Raw genomic sequence first — 21,148 nt, 5'->3', positions numbered from 1 at the left:
ACAAGGATGACCAAACTCAGTTCTCTGCTTCCACAACTCTTCTCATCCTGTCATCAGAGCCAGCCAGGTAAAAAGCTTAGCTGAGCTAGAGTCACAAAGTTCTGAAACATAAACACAGCCTTCTAACTAAAAGCGGAATTTAACTTCTTGAGCCACTAACAATGAATACTTTCATTCACAGATTTCAAAATAATTTTTGGTGGAATGTGAAGTGCTTTGTGCTCTTAATATTTGCCTGTAGATAATTTGCTTATGTGCATCTATTGTTTTTCTGTAGCATTTCCATCCTATTTTTTAAACATGTTTAAAAGGTTCTCTAGAAGGCTTAATGTACATGTAGTACTGTATTTGTACATTTTCCAGGGAAATATCTTGAAATTGGGTATTTGAGCATTTATTGGGGCAGGGTAAGGCAGAGGGATCAGAGCTAAATTAGTCCCTTGGAGTTCAGCATGCATGACAGCAACTAGTTTTTTCATACTATTGTTTGCCTTATGATAACATAATAATTTCATGCTGCTTACTTAGTAATGCAGGAAGAGAACCTTAGTGATTTACTTAAATTAGATGATACAAATTTTTACTGTTCTGCTGTGTTACGTTGTGAACATTTATGAAGGTAAACAGCATTTCCTACATGGATAAAACAGCCCCTGTTCGAAAATACAGGCTATCATTCTGCTTTGAAAAGTAATTCTTAAAGGTGAGAATTTCAAAATGTCAGATCAAAAAAAGCTGTGGATATACTGGTGGTAGTCTTTTCCTAGGTAGCTAGCTTTAAAAAGACCCATGTCAGCTTTGAAATTAAAATCTTCCCTCTTATCAATTACATGTTAAAAGTTGGCTCCTAGAACAAACTCTTCACATGTTCCTGTACCCCTTGCACATCAGATGTCAGTATGATGACATTCCACAGTCTGCAGAACTCTGATCTAAACTCTGACTCTAGTTGAAAGGGGAAAGCTTGCTTTACCAGACTAATGTGTTTATATAGTCTGCTGCTTAAGAATTGTACTCCAGAAGAGAAGTACCACTGGGTAAAGCATGTTTTCATCAGCTTTTTTTATATTTCCAGGTTCAGTGGTGGGTTGTTTTCTGCAGATACACAGTTCTGTGTGAAAGCACACAGAACTTAATTTTACCCTGAAATACTAGTTTGCAATTTACTTAAATTTTTCACCAGTGTTTCAGTTTCATTTTGCAACCTGGTATTGTTCATTCATGTTTAAATGAACTCTGACTTTACCTAGTACTGCCTTTAGGTTGAATCAAATGTTACTTATCCAACATCTCTATTCATTGCCTCTGATTATTAATTGCTTCAAATGCTCATTTCTCTCAAAGTCATTTTGACATTGAGCACTTAAAATTACAGTGACTTGATATTTGTAAAGACTGCAAATAGTTTTGCAACAACCCTGGAGTGAATGTGCTGAATCTTGAATTCTTTCTCACCTTTAACTAGATGTTAAATTCATGTGAATTTAATTTCATGTGGATTATTTTACTTGTTTTTTAAGGAATTACAGTATCTTGAGTAGATTCTTTAGCAAGGATAGTTAGATAATACTCAAGTTTATAAATCCACCTCATTCTTTGTTGATTGTCACCTAAGTGGACAATTTCTGTAAAAACTGGTGTAGTCAAGATTATGAAGTCTCCAAAGAAATATTGCTGGGAAAAAAAATAAATCTGGAGCTGCAAGTGCAGACAAGAGATATTACTGGCTTTGGTGTTTCTTTATTGCAGTTCCTACAATTTTGTTTGTTAGCCTTGAAAATGTGAAAGCAAACTTATACCAACCAGCTGCACTGGCCACCTCCTTCACATGCTGTCAATTCTCATGTGACATCTACACCAAGTGATGCAGCCAAGCAGTTGATGTATGTTGGTGGTTGAAGGCTGTAGAAAAGATGGTGGTGTGAGAAAAAGCTTAGAAACTTAGATGGAGTCAATATTTTTATTTAATGAGAAATAATTTTAGGGAAATGTACTTGTAACTGTGTGGCTAGTTGGAGGCAGGACTGCTTTTGGCTTGTGTTACAGTGCCACTGTGCTAACCAGGCTCGTGTGTGTGTGTGTGTGTGTGCTTTGCAGATGAATCAGCAAATGGCTGGAATGAACCTCAGCAGTTCCAGCAATGTGATGGGCTTCGGCCAGCCCCCCAGCACAGCCGCAGGATGGACTGGAAGCTCCTCTGGCCAGACTCTCAGCACACAACTGTGGAAATGAAAGTTGCAATAGAAATCTTTCCCAGAACAGCCACCTAACATTCCTTGTTCAAATACATTTACTTTTGCTGTTCCTTCCATGTACATATATATTCTTTTTCTTTTTCCCCAGCTGTTCAGATTAAGAATATAACTGACTGACCGTGGTGTGGTCTATATTGATTTAAATTTGATGTAGTGAAAAGCAGATCAAGAATATATTTATACATCATTGGAAGCATTTTCATACAATGCATATGATTTCATTGATCATATTAAGAAGCTGCTTAACCACGTACTGATTTTTTCCCTCAAAATTCTAGATCAAATGTTTGCATATAAGGGATGTAGCTATCATGTTAGTAATATCCAAAAATATGAACCCCAACCCCCCAAAATTACCCAGTAATCCTGTAGAAGGTACTGTATGAACAAATGTTTAATCATATATAAATAGAATGTAAATGTATCACTGAGCAATGTTTTCTAGTGTATCAAACAAATTTTGTTTCATCATACATTTCACTGTGATGTTGTTATGGTGTGCATAACAGGGAATGTGGTTATTGAAAGAAAGATAAACCTGGATGTTACTGTAGTTCTACAAATCAATAGCTTATTCTTTTAAAGATGAGCATTTGATGCATTTGAATTTCCTGTGGTCAAGTCTCCGGCCTGGCTCAGGAGGGAGGCACACTGTGTTAAAGCTGAGAACTGACAGCACAATATGCATTCAAGGTAACTCAGTGTGAACAGATATATTTTGTCTTGCAGAGAGATCCAGGTTTATGACAGTGATTGTGTTTACATTTTATGGTGCCTCGTAATGATAAAATGTTATTTCCCTATATTAAAAGGATAAATCCGTAAATGATTGTGGGTTTTTTATTTCATTATTGTATGACCTATTTGACCGCTACTTTTAATGAAGTAAAACATGTTCAGTTTGGAGGATCCATTTATACAGATATTTAGACCAACAGTTTGTGAGTTAAAATCAGTTTATAATTACACCATTAAGCTGGATAAATACAAAAAGTATATACATAAATTATGATTTTGAAAATACTCCATTGCAGCCATGTTTCTCTATGTGGAAACAGCATTAAAACAAAGGTAAGTGTCAGTTTATTAAGCTGAGAGTTCAGAAATGCATGCAGACAAGTTAGAACAAAGCACACCCACTTGATTTGCTTATTAGAGTCTCTGAAAGCTTCCTTTTGTTTCCACAGAAGTCTGTCAGGTCTCAGGCAGAAGCAGATGATTTTAGCTGTCCGAACTGGAACGTGCGCTGGTGCGTCCGTTGTCCTGCTCTTGCCGTGGGACTGTCCCCCCACGTCATACCTCAATATTGACTGTGTCCAGGTGGTACTTTGGCTCGTTAGCTAGATTCACTTTCTCTGTTCGGGTGTGCCATACCAGAACCTAAAAAATACCATGTGTTTTTAGTAAAGTCATCTACAGAGATGACACAAAAACTTTTCACAAAGTACAGCCATAGGTACCTTTGTGCAGTTGTTTGCTTTTGGCTCCAGTTCCTCTACTGTTGTTATCTGTTTCAGAAAATCAGATTCTTGCATTCCTGGTTGAGAACCACGACGCTTGAATACGGCTTTGGGATGCGACAGGATCACTTGAAGACTTACAGCAAATCCTTGGAGAGAGTGAGACAGGGAAAAAGGTTGAGAAAAACCTTTAGGCCTTACATTTTAGTGCGGCTATACTTATGCCTTGAAGTCTCCTATGTTCTTTTTGAAAATATATAAATTTAATTATGTGGCTAGACAGTATTTGGTAGGTTTGTCTATCCTACATTGTACTGTTTTGTTTTGCCCTTAAGATACAATCAGATTTTTTTTAATTGCACTGTATTTTCAACATGTTTAATCTATTTCCCATCACATAGGTAATATATGCTTTCTTGCCTGAAAAGTCAGGTATTGCTAAAATCTTTGTTTATTCTTCCTTTCTACTTTTAATTAAGAAATGAAATTCAATTGTAAGTAAAATAGAATGTATGAAATTTATACGGTACAAACCGTTCCACACTTCAAATTGAGAGTTGGGAAAAATGGTTAAAATATGTTACAACTGTGATATTTAGATTAGCCTGTAGATTTTTAACATCCCTGTTGAGGAAAGACAAGTCATACTAATGCTCTGCCTTGGGAATAACTTTTAGCACCAGTGGTCTGCCAGGCAGTCTCAGCTGGTCTGAGCCTGGCACAGCACAGCTCAAAGGATTTATTCAGTGTACACACCTCTCTGCAATTCTTTTCTCGACTAACATGTATCAGGTTCTTTGAAGGGAGACTGCAAACTGAGAAATCACTGGTTTGAGCAAACTCACCCTCTCTGAAGGAGCTCCCATGAATCTGTAATTTGCTATTATTTATAGAACCTCTCCCATTTCCTTCAGCAATGCTCAGTCTTAAAGTATGCTTCTTTAACTATGACCCAAAAACTCTGATAGACATGTAAAAAAAAATTACAGTTGTAACTAACTCCTTTTGTCTGATTCCCAAGCTTACCAAGGAAGTCTTTATCAGTTCAGAGTGGTTCCAGCTGTCCCTTTATGACACAAGTAGTAACAGTTTTGACATCAGTTCTGGAAAACTCCAAGAATTCTAAAACCAGTATTAAAATTCTATCAGTTTAAAACTGAGCATAACTTTCTATAACTTAATGTAATTCTGATCCTTTTATTTTAGTAGAAGTGTCTTGCTACTATGTTTTCCTTGAAAGTATCTTTGACTTCTACAGGAGCCTTTTGGAGAGGAAAATATAAGGAAGTAATAACTGCGTTACATGTAAAGAAGGGCACACTGAAATCACTTTATCATGTTCTTGCTTGTAGGAAAGCGAAGGAACACACCAGAAGGTTTGTTTTGTTTTCAGTAGGAAGTTGGACCCTGATGAAGACTGGTTGGATGCAATCTGAGGTCCCAGTTCACTGATGGACACAAAAAACATTTAGACATTGTATCTTTTACGTAGCTTCATACCTCCTGTCCTGCCTGGGGTAGAGAATAGGTGTCTGCTACACCCTGCACTGCAGTCTTGCTTCTGCTCCACAAGTAGCTGCTTGTAGCCTGGCCATGCTGGAGCACAAGGTGGGCACTATCCCGGTGATCTTGGTAGCCAAGTGTAATCATTTGGGAAGAGCAGAGGGTGAGAGTTTAAACTCCCTCAGCTACAGAGATTGTGTACAGCCAGCTTGTTACACCTTGACAGGGAACCAGAGATTTAGTACTGATGAACAGATTGGTCTGCTTCAGTTTAGTGGTTTTGGTTAGGTTTTGTCGGCCTTTTTTCCTCAAATAAAATAAACTATAAATTTTGGATGCAACTGGGCTTTAATAATTTTGGGCACAAAAAAAAAATTCTTTTGCATGGGAAGGCATTTTTGGAACCCTGATCAGCTGTGTAAGCTCTCTTTCTTTTTAAATACATTTAAGATTCAAGCTGCCCATGCATAAAGAAGAAAATGAAGTAAACACCAAAATTAGTGTCCTAGATTTTAGTGCACAGTAAGAATCCCATTCTAAGCAGAAGAGACGCAGATTTTCCACTGTTTATCTCTGCCGTGTCAGTGTGGCTCCCTGGACTCATATCCTGTACTTACCCATACATTGATTTCTCATAATTTCTCTTATTGCAAGGCTTGCTCTTCTGCTGAGAAACTTGCATTGAGTTCAGAGGGTGGATTTCTCCTACACACAGATGTTCAAGTGGGCCCTGGCCCCTGCATGTGACACATGCCCTTGCTACCATGCTATTGCAAATTGTCATTTGAGGGTACTGTCAAAACTCAGGCATCAAGTAAAATTATAAATTGAGTGTTGCAGGTGACAAGGACATGGACAGTGCACTGCCTGGCCTGAGGTTTGTTTCCTTGGTCAGGGTCCATGCAGTCCTTGTTTGTTAAAAGAATCCAATAAAGCAGCAACTTAGAGATAAAATAATTCAAGGAAACTTATCTCCTGGCTCTTTAGTTCTTCAGCTCTGCTTTATTTTCACATGTATGGCATTTTGTAAGATGGACTTGAGAGCAAACCACTTTCTAGTGACAATTTTAAGTCGATTTTATCAGATGTATCATTTTGTTGTCAATAATAGAAGAGACAGCTCGGGTTTTGACCAGACTGGCACTAATTATTTCTCTCAGCAGATAATGGTCCTGTGCTAATAGATGAAAAGTCACTGTTGTTTTGAATTCTGTCACTAAACAGGGATTTATCTGGGATTACTGTCTCCAGTGTAGCATAACTGAACAGTGCTTACATGCATACAGTTATTTTACTTAGTCATTATTCCTACAAGGTCGTATTTGGCTTAACTTCACATGAAATGCCACAAGACAATTTCATAGCTGGAGTGTGAAGAGGTGTTTTGGGGGGTTTTTGGTGTTTAATGCAAGGTTGTAAATTAAATCTAATTGGCTGAAGAGCCACCTAGATAGGAATTAATTTGTGGGAGGACAAGATACCTGGGAGACATAGCAAATCTAACATCTGTTCTTCTCTCAAAGTAAGCTGTTTCTGTTAATTCACACCTTGACTTGTGTTAGATCAATGGCTTCTGTTAAAAAGCAGAACTATCTTTCTTCATCCAGTTAAACTTGAGCCAGGGTTTAAAGATTTTGTTGCCATGGTTAATGCCATTGCTTCCTGGATGTTCTAGATTAAAAACTGAAGCAGAACTTTGGAAATACCTGAACTAATTTGTATGGTGTGTTGGTTGCCAGGCAAGAAGCAACACAGGAAACGGCTACTTGGCTTTCTGAATCCAGTTTAGCATTGTAGAACAGCGGTGTCAGCCACAAATTTCTCAAAATAAATAACCAATGTTTAATGAACTGACCTAATGTGATTGCCATGTGCAAGTGTGTTCCAAAAATCTGGGGAGGTTGGCTAGCTAGGGTCTTTGAGCTGAGCCAGATGAAGTCAGCAGGACCTGTCTCCACATGCAGTAATTTGAATTTGGCCTTGTGCTTTCTAGTCTAGAGTAAGAAGTTTATATGCTTAAAGTCAAGGATGTACTTCCTCTGAACAGCCACAAGTTAACAATGATCCCAATGAACCTTTTAAGCTGTCACTCTGTTCATACTCAGCCTCATGATCAAATTCTTGTGAAAATCACTGTGGAAGATCATTCACTAAACCAAAGGGAGCCTCCTTACCAGTGCATTGAGACATGAGCACAGAACATTAACTGCAGACAGCTGATAGGTCTCCATATCAGTATTACTGCATGCATCTATACTGTTTGCATGGCAATATTTTTTAAAAAGATCCTTGCTCTTCCTTAAGTGCAGTATTTAGTATAACCTAAGTTTGCTTGTATATGGAAACATGGAAAGAAAAATGCCAGTGATGGACTACAGCATGGACTTAGGTTTGGTAGCAAGTCCCTGGAGGTGTGTTGGGAAGTCAGGAGAGAAGGGCAAGGGTAGGAAACTGCACATTGACATGCATCCTGTAGCCTGTACCTGCTCAGACACCTATGGAGTTTTGTTCTGTTTGTGCCCTGCCACTGTATTCCTGAAGGGAATGAAGATGCAAATTTCACATTATTTTTTATCAGTCTACACTGCATCCATTTCTCTCTTTGCTGAAATTGAAAATCAAGTTCAATTTCTTCAGTACTTTTTTGAAGACTAATAAAAGTTCTCTCACAAAGTAGTAACTCTTTGTTTGTGGTTGTGTAATAACTTCCTGTATTCTAAAAGTTTTGGGGTATTTTTGTCTCTATAACCCTCCCTTACATGACTTTGGTCAAAGCACAAGCAGGTAATGCTCCTAATGGAGCTGCCTTTCCCTCATGCCAGTGATTCAGCCAGCATCTGCAAGGTAAACAACTTAAGAACTTTCCATGTATATCTTCATGTCTGAGTTAGAGTCCCTTGGCTGATGTTGTGTAATGGCCTGCTGCTAATGAATTATGAACCATGCTCTCGCCTTTATAATGCCATCAGTAATCCCTTCTAGAGTACAGTATCAATATGTATCAGTAAATCCACAGGGACTGTACAACTGCACAGCTGCAGTCCTCGACACGCTGCATGGTGCTGGGCATTAAATACCTGCTTCACCCCTGAGGAATGCATTTATGTGAACACCCAAATACTTATTTTTAAGCCAGGTTGTACTATTGAGTTGAGATGCCTCTACAGTGCAGAAAAATTCACCTGGTAACCTTTTTGTCTTTGAGGTGATAACAACCATAAGTCCTCCTTTATTTACTCTTTTTGAACAGTTGGACTGTAAATACTGTACCTATTTTTATCAATAACTTCAATTAATATAACAGTGCTCTGTTAGGATGAGAAAGAACTGTACACTGTCCTTTTCCCTCTCTCAAAACATAGGGGTATCAGAATAAAAAAAGTGTCTATTTCTACCTTGCCCTTGTATTCCTACTTTTCTCTCCTGAGTACAGAAGATAGTCTAAGTGCAAATACCATATCATTTGCTGGGAAACCAGCTTCTGCTATATCAGAAATTGGACCTGTGCACAGTGGTGATTCATGTGGCAGTTGTGAGTATATACAAAAGATTGTCTAAGCTGGGACTGTCAACAAGACAGAGCTGTGTGGTGTGCAAACTTCACTGCAGAAGATTGATTAGATCCGTTTTGAAGCTTTTCTGCCTTCATCCACCAGGCGACAGCTGTCAGTGATGTTTCCCCTAAGCCCAGTGTTTCAAACTATATCCATCTATAGTTATCACTGTCATTCTGAATAACCAATGCAACATGAGTAATTTCATGATAAAGTAGCATTTTACAACATGAGGTCTAAGAAGGTCTGCATTTATACTGCCTGGTTTAGATTGATGACAAAATGACAGGCAGGGACTCCTTGTAAGAATTGCTAGGGTGAATGAATTTACAATTAACTTGTTTCAGACAGACAATTCATACAACATAAAAGCCAAGTTGCCACATAAAAATACAAACTAATTAAAGCAAGTTCAGATACCACCAAGTGTCAAATTAATTAGACAAGATGTACAAGCTTAGACTTCCGGGATAGTTAGTGCCAAAGGGCTGCACACTGCCAGCACTTCGGAAGTTTAAGGAGCTGCTTAAATTGAGAAATGGAAACAACTCATGTATCATAAATGATCCTCACCTGCCATGTCAATAGCAAAGGGCCTGTCAGCTCTCCAGCCCGTGTACCAGCCGACGACCTTGCCATTCTCCACGACCGGGCGCTCGTACCGCCGGCCTCCCACCAGGCCCACGGGCCACACCGACACCTTGCGCGTGGTCCGCATCTGCAAGAGGCAGGCACAGCGTCACTGCTTTTCTGGGACTGCTCCTGGAAACCCACGTCCAACAGCAAGACCCAGAGCTCAATAGCAATTCTACCTTACAGATTGCAGCCCAAGAGCTGTGTGTGTGCACTCGTTTTCTGTGAAATCTCCAGCTCTTTAGTCCATAGGCATCTCAATTCTACTTTAAATACCCTATTCATAATATCTTTTATGCCAAGAGTTCTTAAAGCTGTGAAAAAACGTGGGGTTTTTTTTCTTGTTTGTTTGGGTTTTCAAAGGCATAGATCTTTTCTATCTGCAAGACTACAGCATTCTGGCAGTGGGCTTATGTCTATAGATTGCCGAGATACTGTAAAATCCCAGAGAGAGAAAATATTACAATAATGATTAATACACATTTCACAAGAACAGTTAGTTTGGGACTTGTTAAAAATGCATCAAATGGAGGAAATTATGACAATTCTTTCCTACCTGAAGCAGACCTGAGATGCAGCTCAGCTCTATTAAGGATTTGTGAAAAAAGATTGCTAGGGCTAAGTCTTTTTAACTTCTGTATTTTCCCTTTAAAAGCTCTCTAAATTTCTGAGAAGGACAGAAAGCAGGCCAGGCAGGATGCTTATTATTACCAGCAGCAGCTTTCCCCTGTGGTGTAAATTAACTAAATGCAAATCTGGAAATGTGATCCTTATCTAGCATAGAAGAAGCCATAGGTATGAAAAATTGACTGTAGCAAAGAAGTATGCATGACTGGGAGTCACTTCAAGAAGGGCATTGAAGTGCTGGGGCGTGTCCAGAGAAGGGCAGCAAAACTGGGGAAGGGGCTAGAAAGTGAGTCCTATAAGGAGCAGCTGAGGGAGCTGGGGGTGTTTAGCCTTCGGGAGAGGAGGCTCAGGAGGGACCTCATCACTCTACAATGTCTGAAAGCAGGGTGGAGCCAGGCGGGGCTCAGCCTCTTCTCCCAGGTAACATTAGCAAACAGCCTCGGGCTGTGCCAGAGAAGGTTCAGGTTGCTCTTCACTGAAAGGCTTGTCAGACATGGGAATGGGTTGCCCAGAGAAGTGATGAAGTGACCATCCCTGGAAGTGTTCAATAAACTGAATATGGCGCCTTGTTTAATTAAAACCTATGGTTTAATTGGTGTGCAATTCAAACAAAGGCTGGACTCGATCTTGGAGGTCTTTTGTAACTGTAAAGATTTTGAGTCTGATTCAGTGACTTCAGATAACTGGTTCAGTGGTCCATTTTCTTCAGTAAGCAGGAGATAATATGACACAAACCTTGACACACTGCTCCCCATGGGAAAATAAGTCTGGTGTGAGAACTTGAGCAAGAGCACCGACACAGCAACTTGCACAACTTAACCACACTGGTTCAAAAGCCACTGTGCTTTAAATATGGTTCTTTTTAAACAAAGTATTAAACTATTTTAGTGCAATGTGGGCTTAATTTGATCTATTCTAAAAACAGTCTTGTCTTTTGTTGTAATTGAAACTTACTCCTTGGGGAAAAGTTATCCCTTTTTCCTTCCAAGCACTCCTCTCAGCAAAAACAAACACAGTTTTACATATTTGTAACTGCAGTCCCCTATCGATGGATGCTGAAGTAAAAGACAACCTTGGTTAAATATTAAACACTTCCCTCTCTCTCTGCCAAGGTGAAAGATTTATCATGCATATCATCAAGACTCGCAGGAGTTGTACCAGAAAAAACAAAGACATCACGTCAGCATGGCTCACATTTCTAAGCTAGAAACATTAGCAGATTCATAGAACTTTAACATAGAGAAGGTATAAAATACATATTTAAAAATCCACAAAAATGTAGGCACACACGGAAGAGAGACATGCACCTTCCCTCCCAATTAGTTGTGTATCTTCAGATTTATTTATCAAAGAATCCTCTCTCCCACTCTAATAACTGTTGCAGCTGGAACATCTCACTCAGGGTCAGCAGCCCATAGCACATAAGAGCAGGGTATACATTCAGCTGGCAATATAGGGAATTCTTGTGATAAGGATTCTGTCCAAGCCATTGCCTGGTTAATTGCCAATGAGAGACTGCCATGAATCTTTCTGAGGTTGTTGATAAACATCTTTACCTGCAACTGTTCTCTCTGCTTAAGTTTAACTTTCAAATACCTCCCACTTCTCCATGTAGGAAATGCAGAGTTAGCAATTAGCCATTTGTATATGGACATTGGCCAAACCTCCTCATGAAGATCTTTTAGCTCTGGTTTTAATGACGCATCTCTTTTGCTTATTTTGCTAACAGTATATTTTTATTAACATCCAAACATACCAGACATGGACACGGGGAATCATCCTGTTGTGCATATCTACACAACACCATCAAGCTACATTCACCCAACAGTGCTACACCAGTAAGTACCACAGGATAAAGAGACATGGTGCCATTAATACCTCCTGGGGTGTGTGGATGCCTGAATGAATTACTAAAGTTCAGAATTGCAGTACTATAGCCATCCTGTGCCAACTGCCTGTGCCCAAACTCAAAATGCCACAAGCCAAGGGCAGGCACACTCTGGCTGCAAGAGCGTGGTCAGAGCACAGTGCACCCATGCCCTGCCTGTGTGCACAGGAAAGGTTTGGGTAGCTGTACTGCAAGATGAGCCAGGTTACACAGGACTTCTAAACTGGGTCAATAGTGGTCTCAGCAGCTGTACTGGCAGAACCAGATGGATTTGCACTAATACTCTACAACACAGTGTGTTGGAAAACCTTGTCAATGAAAAGTATCTCACTGACCTCATAAGACCAGCATGAAATGACCCAAGAAATTTTAAATTTATAATAATCTTGGGTCAACCTCAGTGTCTGTGACTTATGTCAGTAAAGCCACCACACATTAGAAGCAAGTAACCCCTTACAGAGCTCCTACTTTTTGTCCTTGGGTGACTTTATTCTCACAGGTTACATTTTTGAAGAATGAAATAAGCAGGTGTCAAGAATACAGCAATTCCTTTAAGTAAAAGCTGAAAGAGCACATCTAGACCAGTATTTATGCTAATTCTGAAATACCTCACAGCCTTGGGATATGCTAGGCAGATGAAAGTAGGAATATTTCTTTTAATCTTCTGAGAATAGCATTACTGCAGTTAACATACCAATATGTGAAGGCTGTATTTATGTATGATGGAGAAAAAGCTATTATTTGGATTAAAAGGCCAGCTTGCACCTGAAATTTTATGCTGCTAATCATCGGGACACAAAAAAGTTATTCAAAAATGTGTTAATTCTGAATAGCTTTAGTGCCATGGGTTAAACAACTGCCAAAAATCCTAGGGCTTACAAAAACAGCTTCCTAAATAACTCTTCTCTCTGTCATTGTAGTGACAGCAGTATCACAGGCTGTGTTAGTACTCAGCATTTTAAATCCTGGTAGCTTACATGAATGGTATTCTTCTTACTTACACTTCAGTCTCTGCAAGTTAAGCATCTGCTCTGTCCTAGTTAGACTTGTGTAGTTAAGGAGCAGAGACAGGTACCATCCTGCCTGGCTTGGAGAGCTCTCTCAAGGTAGAAATGCTTTTGTCCTCTATTTACTTTTTGAAAAAGGGTCTTGGGCATAGGAGGAGAGTGATGTTCTGGGTGGGGAAGATGGTAGAATAAACCTGAATAAAATAGGAGGGGGAGGAGAATTAGGAAGGAGTGGGCAAGGAAATTACAGGAGAGATGAATAACAATTGACTGAAGAAATGCAGTGAGGCGATGGGCATACAACAGTAAATACAGTAACAACAGAGTAATCACTGAAGAATAGCAAGTGAAACGCAGGAAATGGAGCTGAGCAATAAAAGACAGCGATAAAAGCATTGCTAAATTTAGTATCTCATTAGTCAATCAAGAAAAGCTGCTTAATGGGATGTGCTGGACTGATGGATAGGGAAGATACCAAGCCAGTAACAAACTATAAAAGCCCAAGGGGAATGAAGGCACATGACAGAAAAAAAAAAGAGACATGGCTGTACTTCCTACAGTGAAAAGGCTTCCAGACTGGAACAACTGTCCTGGTGTTTTTGCAGTTTCATGTCAATGTGTTTCTGTTTGGAATTCAAAGCCCTCTGCTAGGGCAAACCTGCTGCCACACCTTGTAAGCCTGTCTCTTTGTGATCTGTCCTTTTCAGGCTACAGGTTCACATCCAAGCTCACCATCCTACCCCACACCCCTGCCCATCCCAGTGATACTCCAGCAGATTTCTATGCAAAATTCCAATTTATTATTACCAAAGGCAGGACCTAGAGCTCCTTCACTACAACGTTTCCTCAGGACAAAATTTTATGGGTTAAAGCATCAGCACAGCCAGGTTCCCTGTCACTTCTCACACAGCTCTCTGCATTACTCACAGGCCATTTAAAGCCAAATTCTGCTTCAACAAAACTTATGTGAGAGCACTACAACTCAGCCAGACAGCTGAGCAGTGTTGCTGTGCCTGTTTACTGAGCCTTTGGACACAGCTCCTGCCCCCACTTACCATCATTTCAAAGGAGGCACCAAGGCATAAAGAACCTGTGCCAGTGGCTTTCGTGGTTCAGGGACTTTGGAATACTTAGGGGTTAGGAACTTCAAAAGGCAAGTTTGTTGCCGGCAAATTTGACTGTGAAGGGTATTCTCCATGGGAACACTTGCAGAAGGGATCTACAAATCAAAAAAAATTGTCATTCATTGATGTAGCTTCCTCTGCAGGTCTCACAGGTGGTTTGCTTCACCATCCTCCCTGACAGAAAGCTTTCTTTCCAAGCATCTGCCTTAAACCTCCTCTGCTGATTTGTATATAATCTACATTGCAGAGAGAGGATAGATTAATTCCCCCTTTTCTCCACAACATTTTATATATAAGGTACAATGATTAATGTTTCTAAATAATACCAGCATCCTTGGGCAGAAATGTCAATATTGCTTCCCTGCAGAAGAAAACTGTACCAAATTTAACTAAGGCAGTTAGCAGCCAATTTCTGTGCACTGGGACACCTTCCAAAACATTTGCTACTCATTTTACTTCTGGGCCCTTCTATTTACTGGTTGTCTCATTCTACTCCCTATCATTCTACTGGGTTGTGTTCACTGTACCGCTGAAGGGCTGCTGACCCCGTGTAATTAATTTCACAGTAACAGTATCAGTTTCACAGGTAAGGCTGCTGCTGCCAATGAAGAAACAGAGAGTACTTGGTACTTTGTAACAAAGCATAAACCTGTTTCAAATAGCCTTTTTTTTATTATTATTATTTTGGTCACTGTTTTCTCTCGTTTTTAAGCTATTTCATTCTCTGACAGTCTTTTCTAATCCAGCCTCTTTAGCATAGGTATTACGTGTCCATGTGGAAGAAAAATGTCAGTGTGCGTTTAAAATCTGTCATGTACTCCTAAATCATTTATATACTAGAAAGGTATTTAATGCACTGCTAAGTCATATTTGGATCACTTTTTATTCTGAAGAAAATAACCAATGACTGCCAGATAATATTTAATTCTGTCTAGACTGCTGAATGTTATTTTTAAGACTATTATAAAAATCTAATTTTACCAACCAGCTCCAAGAGATTCAACAAAGGATTTTCACATTTTCACTTATACTACTTTTAAATAATTTGCATAAATATATCCATTTAAAATAACACAGAAATTATCTTAATACATTGTATAAAGATTAGGACAGTTATGTGTTATTGAGCAAACACTAACCCTTCCCTAGTCAAAGCTGGAATAAATAGTAAATATTCACCTCTCCTATAACACATTTTTTGAGTTCCCTTCAAAATATTCTACAAAGATGATCACAGGAAAACTGAAGCCTATGTGACATGCAATGCCTGCAAGTATTTCTGTTCTATTTTTAATAACAAGGAATTCTTTTTTTAGGCTATTGAAATGGCTGTTAAAAGCCATTAGAATATCTGCCACCTTCATACATACCTTTTGATAGGAGAGGGCAGGGACACAAGAAAATTCTTGCAGTCTGAATCTGTGGCTTTTTGAATCTTGAGCTGCCTGTAAAGACTAATCCAACTTAGGGAGAGCAGGATGAGCTCTGTCCTCTCATACCTTCCTTCCAGCTTCAACTCTGCCATCATATTCAGGGCACTCTTGTGCAGGCAACAGCTACAGCAATTTGGATTCTGGTCCACAACTCAGTGGGCAATGGACTAACTGCTGAGCTACTGGAGTTTGGGTTGGGTTTCTTTACCCCTTAGAAATGACAATTAGGGCTGTGAACTACTCTGAATTCCATGCTACAAGGCTGTCCCCACATCACACCTTAGAGCATGGATTTCTCTGAGACCCAGCCTGTAAATCTCTCCTTGCACTCAGACAAGGCAGTGCAATGTGCCACGCTTGCATGCTCTAGGCACCCAGCAAACATTTCTATGAAATTCTGGACACGATGACCTGGGGTGGCAGGGAGGGAGAACATGGCTCTAGATATTTATTTAAGCATTTTAATTTCAATATATCAAATATGTCTAGTTTAGGTGTCTGAACAAAACACAAGCAAAAGTGGCAGAAATAACCTAGACAGGAATCTCTAAAACTCAGTGTGTTTCTGAATGCAGCAAGCTCACTTTCAGACAGGTACTGAAGACCTTCACTGCTCTTGTATTCCTCATGATGCTCACCCCTCACCTACAGAGGGTTCAGGACAGTCTGCACAATCAACAGCAGAGTGGATCTCCAACACTAATTCCTCCAATTTGCATACATATCCAAAACATGGACCATGGAAGTGATGGCCTTTGGCCAACTACCCAAAATGTGAAAAGAGCAGAGAAAACACCTGAGACATAGAAACACAGGAATTCTGTGAAGAGTTAAGGGAAATGGAACTTTGCTGTCCATCTTCAGTTTCCAGTGCTTAGGTTAATCCTGTTTTTAAAATCTCTCTGTGAAGGTGGAATGCCAGTATTATCTAAGTTTATTTTTCCTCTGGAAGTTTAAAAATGTGAAATCAGCAGTTGCTAGGCATCAGTCACAATATTACAATAACTTGCACTCAGGAATAAGATGAAGCACAAATGCACCAGAAACTATAAGAGTCACTCCAAAATGAACAGCCTGTGGTAAAAAATAGAAGCTATGGTGAGTCATGTAGAAACATTTGTAAAACATCTTAAATATAATAGTTGGAATTTCAGTCCTCTCAGTGGCTTTTTTATGAATGCAAGCTGACTTTTAACATAACAGGTATTTTCGGAAAGCAGACTTGTTTTTGATGGAGAGATGCACAAGGACACCTCCAGATGAACAGATCATGCCTGAGCAGAAAACACATAAATTATTTCTGAGTTCTGGATCCCAAAATTATAAATTACAAAATACAATATGCCAGAATCACAGACATTAAAGAAAAACATGGTTTTTCACCTGACCACCACTACACTCTCAAGGAGAAAGAGTTGGGAATAACTTAAAAGCCACACCTCTACTGGAAATATTTCTTCATCATTGCTGCAGCCCCTTTTACTACTCTAAATAATTTCACAATCATTGAATAGGTTGGTTCCTTCCCTGCAGCCTTTCCATGGAAGGTGAACCTTTCTTTACAAAATGCTAACCTGAGCCAATGCTGTAGCAGCAGGAAGACAAACCAGGATCTCCACCTTATTCTAGAAAGGACAAGTAAAACTGTTTAGACCCTGCCCAGTTCGACTTTGAGAGCATAGCTTTCACCAGTCAGAAGTGACCTATCCATCCACATGCCATCCTAGGTCTTAAGAAAAAAAAAAAAGATAATTATAAACAGCACCCAAGGGTTCCAGATTTACTACAGAAGGTGACATTTTCCAGACTACTGTAAGCTGGGTTTTTTTTTCCCCTGATTTCCATGAAACACACTTAGCCTAGGTCTTCTGGGCCCAGCTCACTCCACATAAAATATAAAGTACTCATTCTTATAAGCACCAGGCAGAAGTACTTTGGACAGAGATTAGAATTTCTTCATCAAAAGCTCTCAGAAGCATCCCATGGCATTCCATGTCAAAGCATGCTCCTTTTTGATCATGGCCTCATGGTTTATACACTACAATTCACAGTAAAGCCTTTGCTGCTCTTGCTTTGTCAAAAGGCTCCATCTCCTGTCAGGACACCAGGGAAAGCCGCAGCAAAAGAGCTGCCTTAAACACAATCCTTCATACGTGCAGTTCCCTTGCTCACCTTCTGCTCCACAGTCCTGCTTGTTTGACCTCTGAGTAAAACACATCCCTAACACAAATGTTCCGCTCATGCTGGCTTTACAGTCCTAACTAGCCTTGGTTCCCATCTCCCTGAAGCCTCACTGCTGCTACTGAAACCAGCTTTGGTTCAGCAGCAATACATTACAAAGAGGACAGACCTGCTGCTTCATAAACCAGCAAATGTACACAGCTGCCTGCACACAGTGCTGCTGGCACAGTGGGGCCTACACACGCCTGTCCCCATGTCAGTGACACACTGAAAGTCACACAGCCAGCACAGGATGGTGCTAGGATGAGAATTCAGAGCTCCTGTCTCAGTCTCCTACTTTTAAACTACCCCCTCCTAGTGAGCAGACTACAGTTTGTCAGCCCTCTTTTGGGAAAGCAGCTGCTGGTCTGGAGAATTGTTCCTGGCAGGGCAACAAACTGAAAAAGCTCCCTCTCAGGTATAGTTACCACCATTTTCATAGCAGGAATTACTACCAGGTTTCATCTGCAAACAATGCATTCTGAAGCTGTGCTCTTCATGCTTGGAGAAGACAAGTATAATTTACGCTCATAAATCAATCAATTCCTCAAGGAGGGATCAGGATTAACCACAGAGCTGTCAAGCCAGAATCCATGAATACATAGATTTTTCTTTTATCAAGTCAAAAAGCAACCAGCCCTCTAGCAGTGCCTCGACTGAAAAATCAGGCTCCTGGCTCGCTCCAAATGTAACCTCCCACACGTAAAGGCGCATCCCCTTGGCAAAGCCTGTCAATGGATTTCCGCTAACTTTGCCAGGTCGGCAAAGCATTCCTTGTGTTACTACCAGTGGCATCCCAGAGCCCCTGCCAACAGCTCCTTAGTGACCCCAAAAAACAGCCACAGGAACTTGCAGAGGCAACTGAAGCAAAAGCTCCTTCTCTGCTCCTGTAACTGAGCTTTCCAAGCTCCCCATTTCTCAGGGAAAACTCACTCATGCATGCCTGTCTGCCTGCAAACACAAGGCTCAGAGCAAACAGCTCCTTCCCAGTAGCTGAACACAGGGGAAAGGGAAGCCTTAGGGTTGCAGAAGCTCCTGCTGGAGGTTATGACTCTTGTTAGCAAGAGGAAACACAGGTTGCCTGTTCTGTTTGCAATTTTCAACGTTAACCCTTCAGACAGCTTTATCCCATCGCTTTCCTGAATTTCCTAGCTAATTAGAGGTAATTTGTACCTTTCTGTTTCATAATTTACAGCAATTAGTAGAATAATGATAGAAATTTTAAAAGAATAAATGTGACCTGACTCCTTTTCCAATAGCTGTGGAGCATTCAGGAAAAGTGCCAGCCAATACTGTTCCTTCAGCTTGTCCCTAATACTGGTACTCAACACCAAAAACCAAGAAAATTCCCCCACAAACACACAGTAGGTATTTCTCCAAATATCTCCTGTCCCACATTACTCATTGCCAAAGTAATTTGGCATTATGTGTGTATTTTCTGTTTCCATTGTCAGGCTCCCTAAGATTCAGTCAAATTAGCCTTATTTCTACAAATACACGTGAGCACGCCCATAACATCAAAGACGGGTATGTGAAATTACTCTGCATTATAATGCACTGAGCACAGCTACGAGAATTTTAAAAAATCAATTGCAACAAAGGTTTAGCCTCTAGGCAAAGGTCTTTAAATCAGCAGCTTCAGTGCTGAATGGGGCAAAAGAAGTAGGACATCCCTACTGAATGGGGACCCTGCACCTGCCCACACACTGGAAATGGAGAGGGATGCATTACGAACCTAAACACAACGAACCTGAGCGTTTCTAAACCAGCTTTCTCTAGGGAATTGCATGTGATTCACATTTCTGCATATCACGTTCCCCTTAAGTCACTGACTGTAAAGCACGCGAAGAAGAGCAGAGCTCGGCAGCCAGCGGCAGGGGATGGGTGTTCAACTACAGCTCTGTCCACCGGCACAACACACAGACCGCAGCACGTCTGAAGCCCTGTGCTGCCTGCCAGGCAGGGAAACTTTCCTGTTTCCCTCCCTCATTTCCCTGCCAAGGTCACTCTCCTAGCTGTCACAGAAGATGCACATGATCTTTCTTCTCCTGTTTTATGTCCACTCATTAAACACCCTCCTTCCTGCCAGGGGGAACCCAGAAAGAAAGCTGGATACCCTCTGCCCCGAGCGCTTGCCAGTTCCCACCAAAATGAAACAAAGCCCTTCACCAAGGGAAGGCAATGAAGACAAAAACAGGTTCCTTCACAAAAGAGACTCCTGAAAGGGCGCTCAGTCGTTACACAAGCGATTTGCTGCTTTTAAGAGCAAAGGTTTCAAAAAGGCAACTCCACGTGAAGAAGCCGGCTCTGGCTTAATTCATTAGCGCCAAGTAAAAAGATGTGAAGGATGGCGACTCCTGATGCGAGTTTGCCCTACAGGGAGAGGAATGCAGCCTGAAAAAAACAAACCAAAGAGCACTTTTCAACCCAGTTCTAAACAAAAACGTAGAATCCCTTATATAAACCTTAAACTTGCCTCGCTCGGCAACAAAGTGAGAAAAGAGCAGCGAAAAGTTGGGGGAGTACGGAAAGGAGGGAGAAGAAACTTAAAATCAAGAGAGCGGTGCTCACACAGAGGCAGCTCCGGGGAGGCCGGTGAGGGACGAGCGCTGCAAGGTCTCCGGGCGGAGAGCGGGCTTGACTCCCCCGTGCCCGGAGTTTTTGGGTAAGGGGCACCGAGCGCGCCGCAGAGCGGGGATGGGGCACAGCCCCCAGCGGGAGCCTGAGGAGGGGGAGCGGCAGGAGCCAGAGGGGAGAGGCGGGGAGCTGGGTTGGGGACGCGGCGGGCTGCTGCGGGGAGCGGTGGAGCGTGGCGGCCGAGCGCGCCCCCCTGTCCCGGACGCACCTCCTGGAACAGCTCCAGGCTGTAGGTGTTGTCGTCGTCGGCGAAGAAGAGCACCCCGGGCTGCGGGGGCGGCAGGTGCTGGTGCCGCTGCCGCAGCCAGGCCAGGCCGGCGTTGCGCTGCTCGGTGGCGCGGGGCAGCCCCGGGCGCTTGTAGCGGCGCGGCGTGGGGACGTGCAGGTGCGTGCAGGGCAGCCCGGCGCCCGCCACGAAGCGGGTCACCAGCTCGCTGCGCGCCGCCGCGTCCTCCACCAGGATCCAGTGGAGCCGCGACACCTGCCGGAAGGTGTTGGCCAGGCGGGTGAGCTCGGCCTTCTGCACCGGGCGGCTGTAGGTGGGCGTGATGGCATAGATGGTGGGCAGCGCGGCCTCGGGCCGCCGCCGCGGGGCGGGCGGCCGCGCCCCGCCGCTACCGCCCTCGGCCCCGCCGCGGGGGGACAGCGCGGGCAGCGGAGCCCGGCTGCTGTCTATGTCCAGCACGATGATGACGATGAGCACCCAGGGCAGTAGCAGGAGGAAGCGGCTGAAGAGCAGGGACTTCATGCTGCCCCCGGCGCCCTCCCGCCGCGCCGCCGCTCAACGCCGCCCCATAGACGGGCGCG

General features: G+C 41.9%; 2 protein-coding genes across 5 annotated transcripts in view; one reads left to right on the top strand and one right to left on the bottom strand.

Annotated features, from left to right (window-relative positions):
- SMAP1 (small ArfGAP 1) overlaps positions 1-3,081 on the top strand; it is an 88,871-nt gene extending 85,790 nt beyond the window's left edge. For 3 of the 4 annotated variants that reach the window (XM_033512986.1, XM_015620639.3, XM_015620637.3), the window contains one exon: positions 2,098-2,377. In XM_033512986.1, the coding sequence (XP_033368877.1) occupies positions 2,098-2,232 (135 nt within the window). In that variant the 3' untranslated portion in view covers positions 2,233-2,377. Of the gene's footprint in view, positions 1-2,097 lie in introns of all 4 variants that reach the window. The other variant, XM_015620636.3, reaches the window with a different exon arrangement.
- B3GAT2 (beta-1,3-glucuronyltransferase 2) lies at positions 3,082-21,142 on the bottom strand. The gene is made up of 4 exons (XM_015620640.2): positions 20,550-21,142; positions 9,346-9,490; positions 3,716-3,864; positions 3,082-3,635 (listed from the first exon to the last, which is right to left on the bottom strand). The coding sequence occupies exons 1-4, from the start codon at positions 21,087-21,089 to the stop codon at positions 3,549-3,551; spliced, it is 921 nt and encodes a 306-aa protein (XP_015476126.1). The 5' UTR covers positions 21,090-21,142; the 3' UTR covers positions 3,082-3,548.
- Between the last annotated feature and the right edge of the window lie 6 nt (positions 21,143-21,148).

This window comes from Parus major, chromosome 3 (genome assembly GCF_001522545.3).
Source record: "Parus major isolate Abel chromosome 3, Parus_major1.1, whole genome shotgun sequence".
Lineage (NCBI taxonomy): Eukaryota > Metazoa > Chordata > Aves > Passeriformes > Paridae > Parus > Parus major.
Note: the sequence above shows the minus strand (reverse complement) of the source record. Positions and strands in the feature narration are given on the sequence as shown.